Source organism: Exophiala spinifera (genome assembly GCF_000836115.1).
Source record: "Exophiala spinifera strain CBS 89968 unplaced genomic scaffold supercont1.11, whole genome shotgun sequence".
NCBI classification, from domain to species: domain Eukaryota; kingdom Fungi; phylum Ascomycota; class Eurotiomycetes; order Chaetothyriales; family Herpotrichiellaceae; genus Exophiala; species Exophiala spinifera.
In genome coordinates, this window is record NW_015622523.1 from 411,370 (window position 1) to 428,081 (window position 16,712).

At 51.7% G+C, this 16,712-nt stretch overlaps 5 protein-coding genes across 5 annotated transcripts; 3 read left to right on the forward strand and 2 right to left on the reverse strand.

Moving 5' to 3' along the window:
• Positions 1–84: 84 nt before the first annotated feature.
• Positions 85–4,059, forward strand: PV08_11987 (uncharacterized protein; the record flags this gene model as incomplete). The annotated part of the gene is made up of 1 exon (XM_016386294.1): positions 85–4,059. One exon carries the CDS (start codon positions 85–87, stop codon positions 4,057–4,059), a length of 3,975 nt encoding a protein of 1,324 aa, XP_016230102.1.
• Positions 4,060–4,156: 97 nt separating this feature from the next.
• PV08_11988 (uncharacterized protein) lies at positions 4,157–6,255 on the reverse strand (the record flags this gene model as incomplete). Its single annotated transcript, XM_016386295.1, has 2 exons — positions 4,157–6,051; positions 6,105–6,255. 2 exons carry the CDS (start codon positions 6,253–6,255, stop codon positions 4,157–4,159), a joined length of 2,046 nt encoding a protein of 681 aa, XP_016230103.1.
• Positions 6,256–6,808: 553 nt separating this feature from the next.
• PV08_11989 (uncharacterized protein) lies at positions 6,809–11,209 on the reverse strand (the record flags this gene model as incomplete). The annotated part of the gene is made up of 3 exons (XM_016386296.1): positions 6,809–7,419; positions 7,502–10,413; positions 10,467–11,209. 3 exons carry the CDS (start codon positions 11,207–11,209, stop codon positions 6,809–6,811), a joined length of 4,266 nt encoding a protein of 1,421 aa, XP_016230104.1.
• A 1,143-nt stretch (positions 11,210–12,352) lies between these two features.
• Positions 12,353–13,201, forward strand: PV08_11990 (uncharacterized protein; the record flags this gene model as incomplete). Its single annotated transcript, XM_016386297.1, has 2 exons — positions 12,353–12,637; positions 12,695–13,201. 2 exons carry the CDS (start codon positions 12,353–12,355, stop codon positions 13,199–13,201), a joined length of 792 nt encoding a protein of 263 aa, XP_016230105.1.
• A 547-nt stretch (positions 13,202–13,748) lies between these two features.
• Positions 13,749–16,628, forward strand: PV08_11991 (uncharacterized protein; the record flags this gene model as incomplete). Its single annotated transcript, XM_016386298.1, has 1 exon — positions 13,749–16,628. The coding sequence occupies one exon, from the start codon at positions 13,749–13,751 to the stop codon at positions 16,626–16,628; it is 2,880 nt and encodes a 959-aa protein (XP_016230106.1).
• Between the last annotated feature and the right edge of the window lie 84 nt (positions 16,629–16,712).

Below are 16,712 nucleotides of genomic sequence, written 5' to 3' on the forward strand. Positions count from 1 at the left end.
AGACTTCTGTATGCAACTCATAGTTGGTCATTTTGACCCCAGACATAACTGAAGACACATCCAGCAGCCGAGGGGACCATCGTCATGAGAAATCTAAGAACAGTCTCGTATTCGCAAACGGAACTGAAAGCCGATCTTCCCCTCGCGGCTACAGCATGGGATATTGCCAACAATACCATTGTCTGTGCCCTTGGCCCGACGCCCACAAAACCGGTCATTGAACTGAAGCGAAGAGCATTAACGGGAGCAGAGGGAGCACAATTTACCAGCATCACATCCTGGGATGCTCCATGTCCGCTGCCGGATTTGGAATGCGATGAAATTTTACTTCTTCAACACTTTTCTGACACTGCCACGTCTTGCCTAGTATTGGCTGGTGGAGATGTCGTGGTGGTTCGTGAGGACCCTTTGCCCGATGAGGAGAAGATTGAAATAGTCGGCTCTGTCGATGTCGGAATTTGTGCTGCTGCCTGGGCTCCGGACGAGGAGCTCCTCGCTATCGTCACTCGAGCAGATACACTTGTTCTGATGAGCAGGACTTTCGAGCCACTGAATGAAAGCACCTTTTCGGCAGACGATCTAAAAGTGTCGAAGCAAGTCTCAGTAGGCTGGGGCCAAAGAGAAACTCAATTTCAGGGAAGACGGGCCAAGGCTATGCGAGATCCCACTGTCCCGGAGACCGTCGATCAGGGAAAGCCCAGTCCTTATGAGGATGGCAAAGCAACGATCAGTTGGCGAGGAGACGGGCAATACGTCGCTATCAACAGCGTGGTGGCTGGTAATCGACGCGTAGTCAGAGTCTATACCCGGGAGGCTGTGCTTGATAGTGCGAGCGAGGCAGTGGACGGACTTGAGTCTGCCCTCAGCTGGAGACCATCAGGAAATCTCATTGCAGGCATCAAGCGCTCGTCCAGCAAGACAGAGATTGTGTTCTTCGAGAGGAATGGTCTGCGGCACGGTCAATTTGATCTCAGATTGACACAGAAAGATTCGGAGAACTGGGCTAGCTGCATTTCTCTCTCATGGAACACGGATTCCACGGTTCTGGCCATCTGCTTCAAGGACCGTGTACAATTTTGGACCATGGGAAATTATCATTACTACCTCAAGCAGGAGTTTTTGCTTTCTGGAGTTCTTCATCCCACCTCTCTCAAGTGGCACACAGAAACACCGCTCAGGATGGCCCTTGGCACAGCCGAGGGATTGTTGGATATAACCTTTCTCCCAGCGGTGAGCCGTGGTAGCACGGTGCCTCCCTATGACAGCGGTGTCGTGGCCGTTATTGACGGGAAGACACTCAAACTCACACCACTGAAGCAAGCTGGAGTGCCTCCACCGATGTCGTTCTGCGAAGTCGCTTTCGACTACAACATTGTAGACTGTGCTGTCAGTCAAGACAGCCGGAAGATCGCCGTCTTAACCACACACTCTCTCGAACTTTGTCAATGGTCGACTCGGACTACACCCACGGGTGACTCCAAGTTCACAACGTCTGTGCAACGACATTCCCGACCACTACCGAGTACTAGTCGATATACACAGGTGGTGGAAAAGGGGGGGGAAGTGTATATGCTAGCCCCAGCTCAGAGTCACAAACCAGCAGCATGCATGAAACTAGCCTGGTCTGAGACGTCCACCTCAAAAGACTTCGAAGCAATACCTATACCTCAAGGGAGTGATAATCTTCTGGTTGACATTCATTTCGACTCCGTCGCATGCACAAGCTCTATGCTTGACTCGACATTCTTGGTTCCGTATCCGTCTGAGATTGATTCACACCAAATCCACGGCAGCCAGCCCAACAGTTCTCTATTTGCCTTGCCGGGCCTTGATGCACAAGTCAACGGTACCATCAACGGGCACACAACTCAGTACCACAAAGCTTCTCTGACTTCGAAGGGAAACCTTTACATCGACGATATCCTTCTAGTACGAGAATGTACATCCTACGTACTCACAGCCGCCCATCTGATCTTCACAACTTCTCAACATTTGCTAAAGTTTGTCCATCTAACAACTCCGTCCAACATGCAAGTACCTGGTGATACTCCGGAAGTTGACGAGCGATGCCGAAGCATCGAAAGAGGGGGCAAGATAGTCACAGTCATTCCCTCGATGTATGCTGTGATTCTCCAAATGCCACGAGGAAATACAGAGACAGTGTACCCACGCCTGCTCGTCCTGTCGGGCATACGCCACCATCTCAAACAGCAAGACTATCTGTCAGCCTTCCTGGCTTGCCAGACACATCAAGTTGACATGAACATTCTGCACGATTACGATCCCGGAACATTCCTAGCCAACGTTCCCAAATTTATCGAGCAATTGAAGAAGCCGAGTCGCATCGACGAGTTCCTTTCAAAACTTAAAGACGAAGACGTCACGCAAACCCTTTACCGAGACACTCTCAATGTTCAACAAGCACAAACTCAGGCAGTGGCACAAACAGTACAACCTAAACCAGGCACAAAGGTCAACAAGATTGCCGAGGCCTTCTTGTCTGCCCTCTCGCCTCACGCGTCCACATCCTTCCAGAACATGATAACAGCACACGTCTGCAAACGCCCGCCGGATCTCAACTCAGCCTTGAGCATGATATCAAATCTACTGTCTTCCTCCAGAGACGAAGCTGAATCCGCCATCTCGCATCTCGTGTTCCTCACGGATGCGAACCGTCTCTTCGACGCCGCGCTCGCCCTCTACGACCTCGACCTGACGCTCCTCGTCGCACAAAGCGCCCAGCGCGACCCGAAAGAGTACACGCCCTTCCTGCAATCTCTCAACGCCCTCCCAACGCTTCGACGGCAATATACCATCGACAACCACCTACACAGGTACGCCCGGGCCCTGTCCTCCCTACACGCGCTCGAAGCACACGACGAATTCGAGTCGTACACGGTCAAACACAAGCTGTACACGACGGCACTCGACCTCTACAAATACGACAAGGCACACCTGGAGAAGATGATGCGCCTCTACGCGCAGCACCTCACGACGCAATCCCAGCACAACCACGCCGCTACGCTCTTCGAGTCACTGGGCGACTACGACGCCGCATACCCTCTGTACGCACTCGCCCACAAGTGGCGGGAGTCTCTCACCTGCGCGGCGATGGTCCCCCTCGATCCAGAGAGGCTCTCGTCGCTCGCCACGTCGCTCGCGACCACGTGCACAGACGAAACGCGCGACTTCCGCGCTGCCGCCACCATCCACGCCGAGCACCTCAACGACACGCTGAATGCGGCCCGCCTGTTCTGCCGGGGCTCGTACTTTGCCGACGCAAGCCGCATCCTGGCGCTCCGCGGCCTCCGGCCCGAGATCCCGGGCGTTCTGGACACCGCGCTGGCCGAGAAGGTGGGCGAGATCCTCGAGCTCATCGCCGACTGCAAGGGCCAATTGTCCGCGCAGGTGCCCCGGATCGCCGAGCTGCGGAAGAAGAAGGAAGAGGACCCGCTCGCGTACTACGGCGGCGACCCGTCCCTCGTCGACCCCAACGCCGCCGACATCCCGGACAACGTGTCCCTCGCGGCCACGGACGCCACCACCGCCGGCGGCCAGAGCCTGTTCACGCGCTACGGGAGCAACGCGAGCAAGTTCGGGGGCACCGTCGCGAGCAATGTCTCGCGCAGGACCAGCAAGACCAAACGCCGGGAAGAGCGGAAGCGGGCAAGGGGCAAGAAGGGAAGCGTGTACGAAGAAGAGTACCTCATCGCCAGCGTGGCGAGGTTGATCGAGAGGGTCAACGGCGTGCACGACGAAGTCCAGCGCTTACTCAGCGGCCTGTTGAGGCGGGGAATGCGCGAGCAGGCCGCAAAGGTAGACGAGGTGCTTAGGGAGATGGTCGAGCTGTGTGTCAAGGCCAAGGGAGAGGTGTGGCAGGCTGCTGCTGCGGCGCTGCCCGAAGACGTCAATGCCGGTGCTGCTAATACCTACGACGTCAACGGCGAAGGGAGACCTCCCGGTGCTGATGGTGTGTTTTGGGAAAGCCAACAAGGCTTTCAGAAGAAAGAGGCGCCAGAAATCAGGGAGTGGATGTCGAATGAGCTTGTGACGGCATGAATATCCACGAGCCATAGATTATGGGAAGGCTCCTTGTAGGCTAAAACGACCCCAAGTTTACAGCAATTAGCTTAAGATTTTTGCAAGACTGCTCTCTCTATCTGACTTGTTCCATCTCTCGTCGAGGCTGCTGCCGTCCATTCATTCCATTTGATGTCTTTCTCTGAAGTCCCGAAGACCGCTGGGAAGACTCCACTCTTCGAGACTCTTGTCTTGATTGTGCTCTTTGTGTGTCTTTTGCAAAGAGCTGTCGACGCGTTGGTGGCTCTTCAATAGGTTTTGAGGACTGAGGCTCTGGCTTCGGAGGTTCAATAGCCTTCTTTGCTTGATTGAGATCGGCAATCCCTAAGCCGACATCAAGTAAATAGAGTTGGAAAGCAGAGAGCAATTCTTTCAGTCCGGCTCTCAGTCGTTCAATGATAATTTGAACTTCTTCAATCCCTCCACTCCCACCAGGACCATTCTTGGCGACAAAGTTTTCTATTGTTGTCAAGGTTCTGGTGAACTGTCTTACAGTCTCTGGAACGGTGGGCGTTGCTTTACCATACGTGTCTTCCGTGAGACTTGCTATCAGCATCTTGGTGAGCGAATCAACCACATCCACGATTACAGCCGCATCGCTATTTGGTGATCCGAGTACTGTAGCATTGATTCTCGCTGTTTTCGTGGAGGTGAAGAACCAGCCGATCGGGCTCTTTTGCAATGCACCGACCCATTGCTCAACCACGCTCTTTGATTGCACTTGAGGAGTACCAGGAGGTCTGGCATACTCAAGCAACTTCGTCTCGACAGCCTTGGTGGTGTCTTCGATTGGTGGTCGCCACGGCTGACTGCTACTTCCAAGATTTCTCAAGGACCCACCAACAAGAGACTCACCCAGGGACTTTTTATGGCTTGCATTGAATATTGATTGTGTTTGGATCTCTGGCACAATATGCGGCAAGCTTTCTACAATACTCGATCCCTGGGATTGCGATACTTGTGGAGGTGGGCCGAGAATACGACTGTCGATCTCGCGTAGAATCTTTAGTCCAGCCTCGGATATTTGAGCCCAAATTGGACCGGTAGCTCGCTCAATGTCTTCAAAAATGGTCTTTCTGCGATCTTTGTGTTTTTGAGCAATAATTGACAATTCCCAAAAAGCAAATGTCCTCACTACATCCCTCTTTGCTCGCAGCCCGGTGAGTAACGTCCCATTGGGATCTTTGCTTGTGGATGATAAAGGAAACCCAGCCTTGGTGGGTTCCTGGCCAAGGAAAGTCAGGAACAAAATCGTTGTCACTTCCCAGGTTGCGGCTAGTAAGAAGCCTGCGATGAGGCATCTGAGTAAATGCAAAGGACCGAGAGGAGGAAGGCCAATCGGTCGAGCATTTGCCCTTGACAAGTTGTTGAATAACTTGGCTATCGCGAGATGCGTCTGCCAGAACAACTGTCGGAAGAGAAAAGTGTTGAGAAAGGGCGCCAACATCATAACTGCGGTTGGAATACCGAACAGTCGAATGATTGCCGAAGACAGTCTTTGTTGAACTTGTGCCAGGATTGGCTTTTGTGGATGTGTTGTGTGTCCTTTGCCTTCCGTATTTGGAGATGCTGGTAAGCTCGAGACCGGAATCTCAAGTGACGAGTTCCCAAGATAGAGATGTACCCCAGCATAAGCGCAGCCAAGTAAGAGTGTGTATAAGCGCAGGAATATCGGTTTCTCATTCAGCATATCCGGGGCATTGTGACCACCCGGAATTGTCCAAGCAAGATCTGGTGCGGACCAGGTGTAGACGGAGGTAAAGACGAACGCTGACAAGAGGTACCAGAAAACGGTCCAGAAGGTTGTCGTGCTCAGGACAATCCTCCTGAACATCCCAAAAGGCGAGGCTGCTGTCTGACGGCCTATCTTTAGACCGGCGATCTGGGGGAAGAAAATGCAGAGGCTGCATAGAGAGAAAAGCAAGGCTTTAATACCTGCGGGCCCTAAAGGAAACCATGACCAGAAAAGGTCTGGAAGATTTAGTATCTCGGTAAATCATACACAGGATACATTGAAGCCGTACCCTTCTTCGACCCCAGCCAAAAGGCATTGTTAAGAGCAATCAGCAGCGATATCAAGACCGCATGTATAAATCTCGTGTGCAGGGCCGAATTCAAGAAGCGTCGGTACGGTCGTGGGCGTGAAGGTGCTGGGGAGGTAGCGATACTCGACATGATGGTGGAAGAAACCCAATGTCAGGGACAGACCATAGTATGGAGAACTGCAGCAGTCAACGACCAGCGTAGACCGCAATCGAGATGTCAACGAACAGGTGTGAAATTGAATTCTGCAATAAACAACGCCTGCGCGCGCGATCTCCAAAAAGTCGTCACTGCAGGCAACGCCAAGGAGCCTCTTCCTGAGCCGCTCGTGCCTGAACCACACTAGCCCTGCTCAGGAAGCAAGACGATGCCGCCCTTACGTACGTTCTACAAGAATTTAAAGCAGCACTCCATGACTTTTTCACCACCGGTGAGATACATGATGCACCTGCTGGCAAGAGGACGGATATCTCACCCCCTAACTTAGGTATCGAAGTAAATCTCTTTCGAATCGTTGTCAACAGAGTTGGTAGAAATACATGACTTTTTGTGTCTGCTTTTTGTATCTAACAATGCGGGTATCATACATCTAGATATAGATGCGTGGGTATTTCTTTTCTATATCCTTGACGAGAGCCGTGGACCTTGGCGGATAAAAATACAGTATGTACAATGAGAAAACAGGCTAGATGGTCGATGATGCGGAAGAAGGGGCCGAAGTAGAAAAGGAACCCAAGGTGATAGGATGGTGGGAGATTTTTGTGGTAGTCATGACCTTCTGTCTCCTGGCCGGCGCGATCGGCGCGCCCTCCCACATTTCATGTGCCGGTACTGCCTCGCCCTTCATCAGTAGTGACACGCAGCCAAGCTGTGCGCCTTCGCCCACGCGACTATTGGGCAGACATATCGAATACGGCATACAGCAAGAATTCGCCTCGACGTCCACTCGCCCAACCTTCATGACGCGATCTTCAAATAAATGCGTTTGAGGCGCAGCGTGCATGTTCAAGACGGCTTCGTCGCCGATTTTAACCATGTCAAACTCTGTAATGTCGTGTGAGAGTAGAGTTGCTCGCGAGCCGATCTGGACACCCAGCAATCGCAGGAAAAAAGCAATGTACGGTGTTCCCGTAAGCATTTCCACGATGAAGGGGACGGTCAGGGTTTCGTAGGTCGAGGTCACGAATTCGGATTTCCAGACGTCGACGCTCCAAAGAGGCCATTCGGCACACTGGTAGGTGCCGATGAGGATGAGCTTGAAAATAAGGGTCGTGAAGAAGGAAGGGAGACCAAATACTATACAACCACATGCACACAGATTAGTATTGGAAAATTTGCACCGAGAATGAGGGATGAGTGCCGAGGACAAGGTGCTTACGAAAGAAGTAGACCACTGGGACCATCAAAACACTTGCAACAATGCCGAGGTGGTCGTAGATGTGCCCAATGATGAGTGTGCTGTAGCCCAGAGCACAAGTGATGACTAAACGAGGCAAAACAATGCGCAAACCTTCAATGAGCAGTCGAACGGCAATCTGCTTGGGGCGTGGATGAAACAAAAGAGTCTCATCATGATCTACCTGAGCCTTTTGGCGAGCAGGCATCAAAATGGGCGGGCTGCCAAAGCAGCTTTCGCCTTCCTTCAGCGGGGTGCTAGGCGAAGTCGAGAGGACGCCGAGTAGGGTATTCGAAGCCATCACGGCGCCTTGGTGCACAAGCGCAGCATTGCCGACAAAGGCACGGTCTTTGAGGACTGTCTTTTTCAAGGTCACTGTATGGTTTCGCACCGTTTCGTTGCCCAGCAACACATGGTCTGCCACAAAGGACTCGTCACCAATCTCTGTGAGCTCGTAGTTGATACCCCGGGCTGTCGAGACTTCTGAACGACGTCCGATCTTGACACCCAGTGACCGCAGAAATGGGACGACATAGAGCGTCGCGTACACCGGATGCAAGATCACAAGACTCATGTCCATGAGTCGGTCGATCAGCCACTTCCGGAACCAGTAAACCGAGGTTGTGCGAAAACTTCGTTCAGTAACCTTGCCAAGGACAAGCCAGCGTAACACAAGAAGTTGGAAGTAGGTCAGGAAGAGATAGATAATGGCCGCAGGAACAATAACAATAGAAGTCTGTGTCCACTCGCCAACATTAGGAATGTTGAGGTAATCGAAAAGCATCATGCTCGGAATCTGTGGACCGAAGTACATGATAGGGAGCACGAATCCTGAGCTCATCACGACTGCCAGCGTCATGCAAGCAACCCGCATGCTGCTCGGTCGGTTTGCTCTCATGGCCCCAACTTCCTCCACGTTCGCCTGGAATCGTGCAGGAGAGCCAGCCCATCGCTGGCCTGTCGGAATGCAGGCTCCTCGGGGTACCATACTCAGAGGGCCCACCTCGGCTCCCTCCTCAATGAGTGCTCCACCCTCGATAACGGTATGGCTGCCCAGGTGAGTCTGAGATCTGATTTCGACTTCTTCCAGGATAAGTCGGCCACGTTCGACCCAGCTGGTGTTGAGAACCAGGTCTTTGTTAAGGCAGACATCGTCACCGATTGAGACCAGATCCATTGCGGGGCCGACATACAAGATACCCATTTGACACCCTTTGCCAATCCTGGCACCTAGGCACCGTAGGATTGTTGGCAGCAAGGGAGTCTCAGCGATTGTTACCATGTCGATGAGTTTGATGAAGTGGCCAACCAGCCACCATCTATAGTAATACAACCCATACAATGGGTATTCGCCAGGTCTCGCTTTCCCAAGCACTAACCACTTGGCAATCAGGGCGACCAGCACCCTGACAATTGGGATGACCACAAAGGTAAAGTACGATCCCACAATAGCAGTGCCAATGTCGAAAGTTCTCAATAACCCGTAAAACATAAGATATGGCCCGATGAGACTCGCGCCCTGGATGCCGAAAATGAGTATCAGAGCTGGCACCTGTGCAGCGCTGCACAGTATATAACGTCGGCATGAAACAGGTAAATGCTTGATAGACAATTCGTCTGATTGCATTTCTTTCACCACCAAAGTGGTCTCTGGCTTCGTGTCAGACGACCTATCTTTTAGGCCTGCCACAATACTTTCGGCTGTGCGGTTAAGATAAAGGTCTTGTAACCCGAGGTTCTTGAACATGGAGCCTGTTGGGCTTTCTTTCCGAAGCTTAGAGACAAGTGACGCTGCGAGAAGACTGTGGCAGCCGAGGTCGCTGAACAGATCAACGTTGGCTGTGAGGTTGGCAGCTTGTGGGAAGACTTCAGTTAGTGTTCTCAGAAATAAGTCGAGGTCAGGATCGTGGCTGAGCTGGGTGTCATCCGCAATAGGGCCCTTTCCGTCGCCCTCGCCTTGATCTTTGCTCATAGAAATCTGTCGAGAGGAGAGATCTTGAAGGGCTCTCGTATTGATTTTGCCACTTGGAAGGCGCGGTAGTTCGCTTGCCGCAATGAAAAAGAATGCCTCTGGCTGCATATATGCTGGCAGAGAACGGAGAAGATGGCGTACATCTCGAAGCTCGACACCTCCTCCATCCTTCTCTACAATGTAGGATTCAAGGCGATTCGTGGCAGAAGAGAGAATGACAGCGACTGTCTGTATTTGTGGGTGCCGAGCGATGGCGTGTTCGATCTCGCCTAGCTCGATGCGAAAGCCACGATGCTTGACCTGAGCGTCGATTCGCCCAAGGAATACAATGTCCAAATTGTGGTCTAGGCGAACCCTGTCTCCCGTGCGGTACAGACGCTCCCCAGTATACGATGCCAATGGGTGGCTGATGAACTTCTCCTGGGTGAGAGCTGGTCGTCCGATATAGCCTTTCCCGAGACATTGGCCGCCAATGGCGAGCTCACCTTCAGTACCTTCCTTGATTTCGAGAGGATCCCACGTCATTGAGGGTTCATCCGGTACTGGTAGCAGTAGAGCATGGTATCCTGGAAGCGGCTTGCCAATGGTGACATTTTGGTTTGGGAATAGTTCTTTGAAGGTGGCCGTCACTGTTGTTTCTGAAGGGCCGTAGGTATTCAGGATGCGCCTCTCTGGTGACCATAGACGATTCACCAAAGCCTCGGGACAAGCTTCTCCACCAAAATTGAGCAACCTGACGGCAGGTGGGAGGGGGCAGTCTTCATCAAGCGAAGTCATGATGTTAATCAGGGTCGGCACGACATTGATAACAGTGACACCACGCTGAGCCCAAACACCATTGGCACCTCCGAGGCCTGGTACATCCTGGCATTCAATGCGACTTCCGATGGCCAAATGTGCACCTCCAGCTATACTCACCCATCTATGGATAAATTAGTGCATGTCGGTAACAGTCGACACTGTTCAAGGACTTACGTCTCTTCGACAAACATATCAAAAGCCGCACTGAAACCCTGCCAGACAATGTCGTCCGACTCCGTCTCCAGAACTGTTCTTTCGCTGAGGCAGAACGTGAGAGCAGCATGATGTGATATTGCTATTCCTTTGGGCGTCCCGCTACTACCAGAGGTGTAGATGATATACGCCGTATCTTGTGGCCGGGGTGGTCTGCATCCGTCACTTCTTGTCTCGATTGTTTGTATTGCATGGTTGGCCAACTGGTCAAATGTGATTACTTTGCACTCAGGGAGTCGTTCAACTGCACTGCAGGCAGCCTCACAATGTACTTGGTCGCACAACAAGATGGCCGCATTGCTATCCTTTAGACATGCAGCAACTCGTTCGGGGGGAACATCGGCGTCAAACGGCAACCACGCAGCACCTGAAATGGTGGTGGCCAAAATGGCCAGGTGCAAATCGATTGATCTCTCCAGCCATATTCCAACCACAGGATTAGCTGTATCCGAGGATGAGAGGTGGTCAACCAGTTTACTAGCGAGGGTGCAAGATCTTGAATATGCTTCGACATAAGAGAGGGTGGTCAAAGGGCCTCCCTGCCGAGACCGAAATGAGAAAAGAGTGCCATCTCCTTGTTGGCCTGCTTGTCGGCGTAGTAATTCTGGGAGTGTGCGAACGCCGTCGATCGAAAAGTTTTCACCTGTATCCCTATCCGATTGTAAAATATAATCTTGCGTTGGAAGGGGGGAAGGGATCGCCATTGCAAGAGACGGTCTTGACCAAGAACAATGGAGAACTGGACTGGCCAGCTTCTTATTCGATTCGAGTTCGGTGCCAAATATAACTTTCCCCGACGAATACACCCGTCCTACCCCGTATTTCGCACCAAACTAGGTAGAAACATATTTACCAGACATTCAAGCATCAGGAGAACGCCACGCGTCGTCGCTCCGCCGCCCATAAGACGCGATCTGCTCCGTCATGTCCATAGGATTGTTTGGTTTGAAACATTGTCGAATATGTGTATACTTATGCTTAACACCTAGCAAATTCTTAGGTTGCTTGAGCTGGGTCTGCAAACCAGGTGTGCACCACGGTCAACTCCATTTGTCGGCGTGGTCTTCTACCAATGCTCAGTGGACCAGAGAAAGACGTGTGAGTCGCAACACAGTTAGCTACACATACTTCTCCCGTCTACAGCCAACGGTAGAGTTTAGGGGATGTCGTCTTCTGGCCCCTTGGGAGTATACCTGTGCTTCTGCTTTAGACTTCATTCAGCCTAGTGCCGAGGCCCTCAGCGTCTCCAGTGGATGACGACGACTTTTCAGCGTCGCAGAAAGCCATAAAAAGCATTACCGTTTGTCATTAACTTGACGTCTAGACTCTGCCCTAGCCTTGCGCGATTTCGTTCAGAGGGACCAGCGCTTCCGCGTGGCCCAGTAGTGGGTGGTGATAGGAACGAAGAATGGCGCAGACGTGAAACCGAATACGACGTACACCCCTTTGCCAAAGAAATATTAACTTTGCGTCAGATGGAAGCTTCTCATACAGGGTCTCCCGAGATTGAATATGGCTAATAATAGGCCATTGTAGGGTGGCAAAAAAGGGCAAACAACAATGCTCTTGTACTCGTACAAAATGATGAAAAGAAGCTCAGGTGTGAAGAATGGTACGAGCACGAGCACGTGTTCAGGACGCAACGCGAGCTAAGTATCACGTGATGCGGAGGCAGTATGGCGTAACTGGAGTGACTGCCAGTAATCGCAGTCGTCGCAGATCCAGGCTCATCCAGGCTTCCACAATTCCACCCGGTTGAAACAGCATAGTACGCAGTTGACGAGGCTATCTCAAACCTCCTAAGCTTCTAGCATACGCCACCGCAACAAATCCGAAATCGATTCACAATGTCTTTTGACAGGCTGTCGTCTCTCGAGTCACAGCCAACCACCACTCGCCGAGAAGATGATCCTCACTATCGCGACGACCCAGAGTTCCAAAAATTCACAGAGCAACTCTCCAACCGGCTATTTGAATTGATCACCAATATCTCACGGCTCTCCAATCAGATTTCGAAACGAGACACCGAAAGAGGGCGAGAGAGAATCCATGATCTCCTGGAGGAGACTCGGGATGGCTTCAAGGAGGTGGGGGAAGGCGTTAAAAGAGCTCAAACATGGCCAGATCTTAATGTCAGTATCTCAGAGCAACCAAGACACTCTTTGCTTGCTTCTACTAATAAACTGCAGCCTGCGCAAAGATATACAAACCAGAAGTTGTCTCGCGAATTCGCATCTGCCTTATCCGAATTTCAGGTTGTGCAACGAAGAGCAATAGAAAAAGAAAGAGCATCAAAAGCTGCGTTGGAAGAAGCGCAATCAGCTCAGTCACCATCGGGAGAAGGACATCAACAACTCCAATCTCTGGAAGAGCCTCGCTTGGCTCAGCAAGATGAAGTAGACTTCCAGGAAAATCTTATCATCGAGAGAGAAGGAGAGATCCGACAGATCGAGCAATCGGTGGGTGAATTGAACGAGCTGTTCCGAGATGTGGCACATCTTGTTCGAGACCAAGGCGACATGCTGGACGCTATTGATGTCAACATTGAGAACACCCTGACAGATACCCGTGGAGCGGATGTGGAGCTAAGAAGTGCCAGTCGATATCAGAAGGCCGCCCGCAACAAAGCATGCTGCCTTTTGTTGATCATGTCAATTGTGCTGCTAATTGTTATACTCGCCGTTGTCCTAGGCTGATATGTTGGATATGGCATTTTGGCGTTGCGGAGCAGGATTTTTGTCTTGCCTGTATGGTGGGGTTTTACTGAAGATATGTATTTCTGATTAAGCCTACATCTGTTTGGTGGTACTTGTAGACCGTGTAGCATCTCATCAATCTGTAGAAACCGATATGAGCGTAGTAATAGCGATGTGGATACCTCCAAACTAGGATACATCAGATACTCCAGGACGCCTGATCAACCCACCAGAACTGAGCCCCCCTTGCAGACTCAGCCCCTACGATGGCCAACATACACACCGGCGCATGCTCTGTGAAGTGAGTGGTAAGAACGCAGGAACCTCCTTCAGCTTCTTTGGGTTGGAGGGAGGTAGGGGAGATAGGGCGGCGCCAAAGAGGATCAGCCTCGGCTTGACGTCACGCGGCGCGTCAGACTACAAAGCGCGTTCAGATTGTGGATGTCAATGCACGATCTGGAGCCGCAATCCTCCAGACATACGGATACTCTTGGTCCAGCTTCTGTAATCTTGTACTTTCTAGAGCCAGCTCTCGGTATGGCAAGTCATGCAATCACCGTCTACATCCGAAAGATCAGCACTTGTCACGGTTGCCAGTAGTACTTTGAATACGATATCGAACAGCCTGCCAAACAACAAAAAGCGAAAGGTCAGCGATCTCTACTCGAAAGAAGCCCACACCGAGACACTCACAGCGACGGTGCTGCCGGCCAGATCTCAGTCATGGGATCTCGAACGTGTAACGCTCCTTGCGCGAGCCTACTTGCCGTTGTCATGGCTCGCCACGTCTCAACCTGCGACCGTCATTGTCTTTGAGACACCTACTTCTTTTGTGCAAAAATGGAATCAAGGAGCTCTGATAACCAAGAGAAAGTCCAATGGGGTGTTGTATGCGATTGAAAGAGGCGGCTTGGACCATTTCATCGCGCTAGCCTTGCAGAGTTGGGTGTCTGAAGAACACTGCAAAGATGCAGCGTTGGGGAATGTGGCAGAGACAAGGCTAGAAAATCTGTTGAATAAAGATGACGGGGCGCAACAAACGCATAGGAGGAGTGCTTCTGGCTCGAGTTTCACGGCTCTGCCAACGCCGAAAAGCCCGAGGAGGCCAACGAACCGACGGGGAGCCCTTGCACGAATGTCCATTTTAACACAGAAAGACACGAAAAGCCAGGAATCTGTGTTTCAGACGTCTAGCTCGCCTACCTTGATTCAGCAGCCGGTCCTAGCACACTCATCCTCAGGTACAATGTTACCTATCACTCCCACAGCACAAACAGAGACAGCCAATCCATTTGAGCAACCAGAAGTCGTGGCTGAAGAAGTGTCTATTTCTCACCAGATCCAGCCTGTTCCGCCGGCTTTAGCGGTCGAGAATCCCTGTGCTTCTGAGCGCCTTCGTGCTCAGTATTTAGAGCACCTTTACACTTCCAAGACGTCTTTGGCATTTTACGTTAAAGGCCCATTGAGCCGTGCACGAGCACATGTGAGGTCCTCTCAGAATCCGTCAACACTTCTATCAGAGTTAATGGAATTTTATGCCCAGTCTATCTTGCCAGCCAAGAAGCTAGACACGAAATACAAAGACTCACTACCCAACATTCTTGCGGAATTACCACTTGAAAGCACGGAATCTTCAAAGAAGAAGTCACGCAAGAAGAAACAAAAGCTAGGGAAAGACTGTCTATGGCCAGAAGAAGACAATTATGTTGGCAGATGGTGGCGTACACGAGATCTTCGATCCATCTCATCCTCCGGCGACCGTCAAAGCGAGATTCGCAGGGAGCTGGCAGACCTCAGAATGAGAGAGACCAAGATGCAACTGCTATTGGTTCTCGAATTCATGCTACTCGAGATGGCAGCTTCGAAGCTATCCGAGAAGCCCATTCCCACAGATCCTGACGTCAAGGTGGAATCAGTCGAGGACGATGTCCCTTCCGTCCTGGCCAAAACTCCACAAAAGTCAAGCAAAAAGAAGCGCGATGCCACCAACGAGCTCGACACCATTATTGAGCGACTCTGTATCTGGCATTCAGTAAGCTTGACCGATGCCACTGCCACCGAAAACGCGCAAAAGGATCACACGTCCCAGTCGGGTGATAGTCTTCGAGAATTTTGCAAGGATGTCCTCTGGCCATTCTATTCAGCAAAGCTGCCAGAACAAATGAAAGCCGTGTCACGAAAACTATCGGGCCTGGAATCTTCGCCGAATCGACCTCCGCAAATGTCCAAAGGATCTCACAATATTACAGCTCCTGTTCCTCTGCTCAAGTCCAGACCTGGTGAGCCGCTCGTGAAACGCACGCTTCAACGTGTTCTGAGTGAAGACCATCTAAGTCGACATGCCTCACCGCCAACCTTGTCTCGGGCGTCAACAGGACCTATCAAACCTTCGATCCCGACCTTGAAGCGAGAGCCTTCGGAAAGACCGATGTCCCGAGGCGGCATGCTTTCCAAGTCTGTAAGCTTCAGCAACCGAGAAATCGATCTCGTCGCCGACTCCAAGATTCGTGACGCCAAACGTCGAAAACTTGATAAACTCGCACAGCAGAAACAAGAGCTAGAAGCTGCCATCGACGCTTTGAAGAGGCCTAGTAGGTCTGCAGTGGCGGCAGCTTTCATGGACGAGGTCGAGAAACGGCAACAGGAGAAGACAGTGCAGATATCGGCCACTCCCAGGGCCCGACGTATCAGGGACCCAGGGGAGTTCTCGGAACCTGAGCTTCCGCCGATGCCGAGGCAGGTTCGCGGCGAAGAAGCGTCGGTAGTCATCCCATCGTCAACGCGGAAGCCCCTCGCTGCTCCTCCTAGAGTGCCCAGCTCGAATAGTGTTGTGAGGTCTTCGGGAACCAAAAGGGCTGTTCTGTCTGCGATACACGAGACTCCGTCCCGCGCCAAGGAAAGAAAAGAGCCACATCCATCGGCTCTGTCCAGAATCTATGAGGATTTCTTCGACGAGGATGAGGAAGGTGAGAGAGATGCAGCGACAGCAGGTCCTATTAAGTCTCCTCCTCGGCCGCGGCCCTCTGTCAATCCTTACGACGGCACATCGGAGACGGCGATGGAACCTCGATCGGATCTCGGCGTCTCGTCTTCTTCGCAGATGAGTAGCTCGCGGAAAGATGAGCTGTGCATGACTCGATCCCGCCGGCCCGTCCTGTTCACGCCTGTCAAGAAATCCGATGTGCGTGTCGAGCACGCGTTCCGTGACGCGCCTGAGATCCCTCAACGGGCAGGTCTGATGATGAATCGTGTCATGGGCGGCCATGGTCGAGCGCTTGACTTTGGGTTTAACGGTCGGGAAGAGCATGCCACCAATTCACCTAGTCATCCTCGGGATGTGGAGAAGAACGTCACTGTTCAGGTTGCGGATGGGGAGAATGAAGATATATACGATAAACTAGGTTGGAATGACGACTTTGACCTTTGATTTGTGGGTTGAAAGAAAGTCATCACCGCTCAATATTTCACATAAGAAAATATATGACGAGATCAATGAACAAGTTGGCTGGGA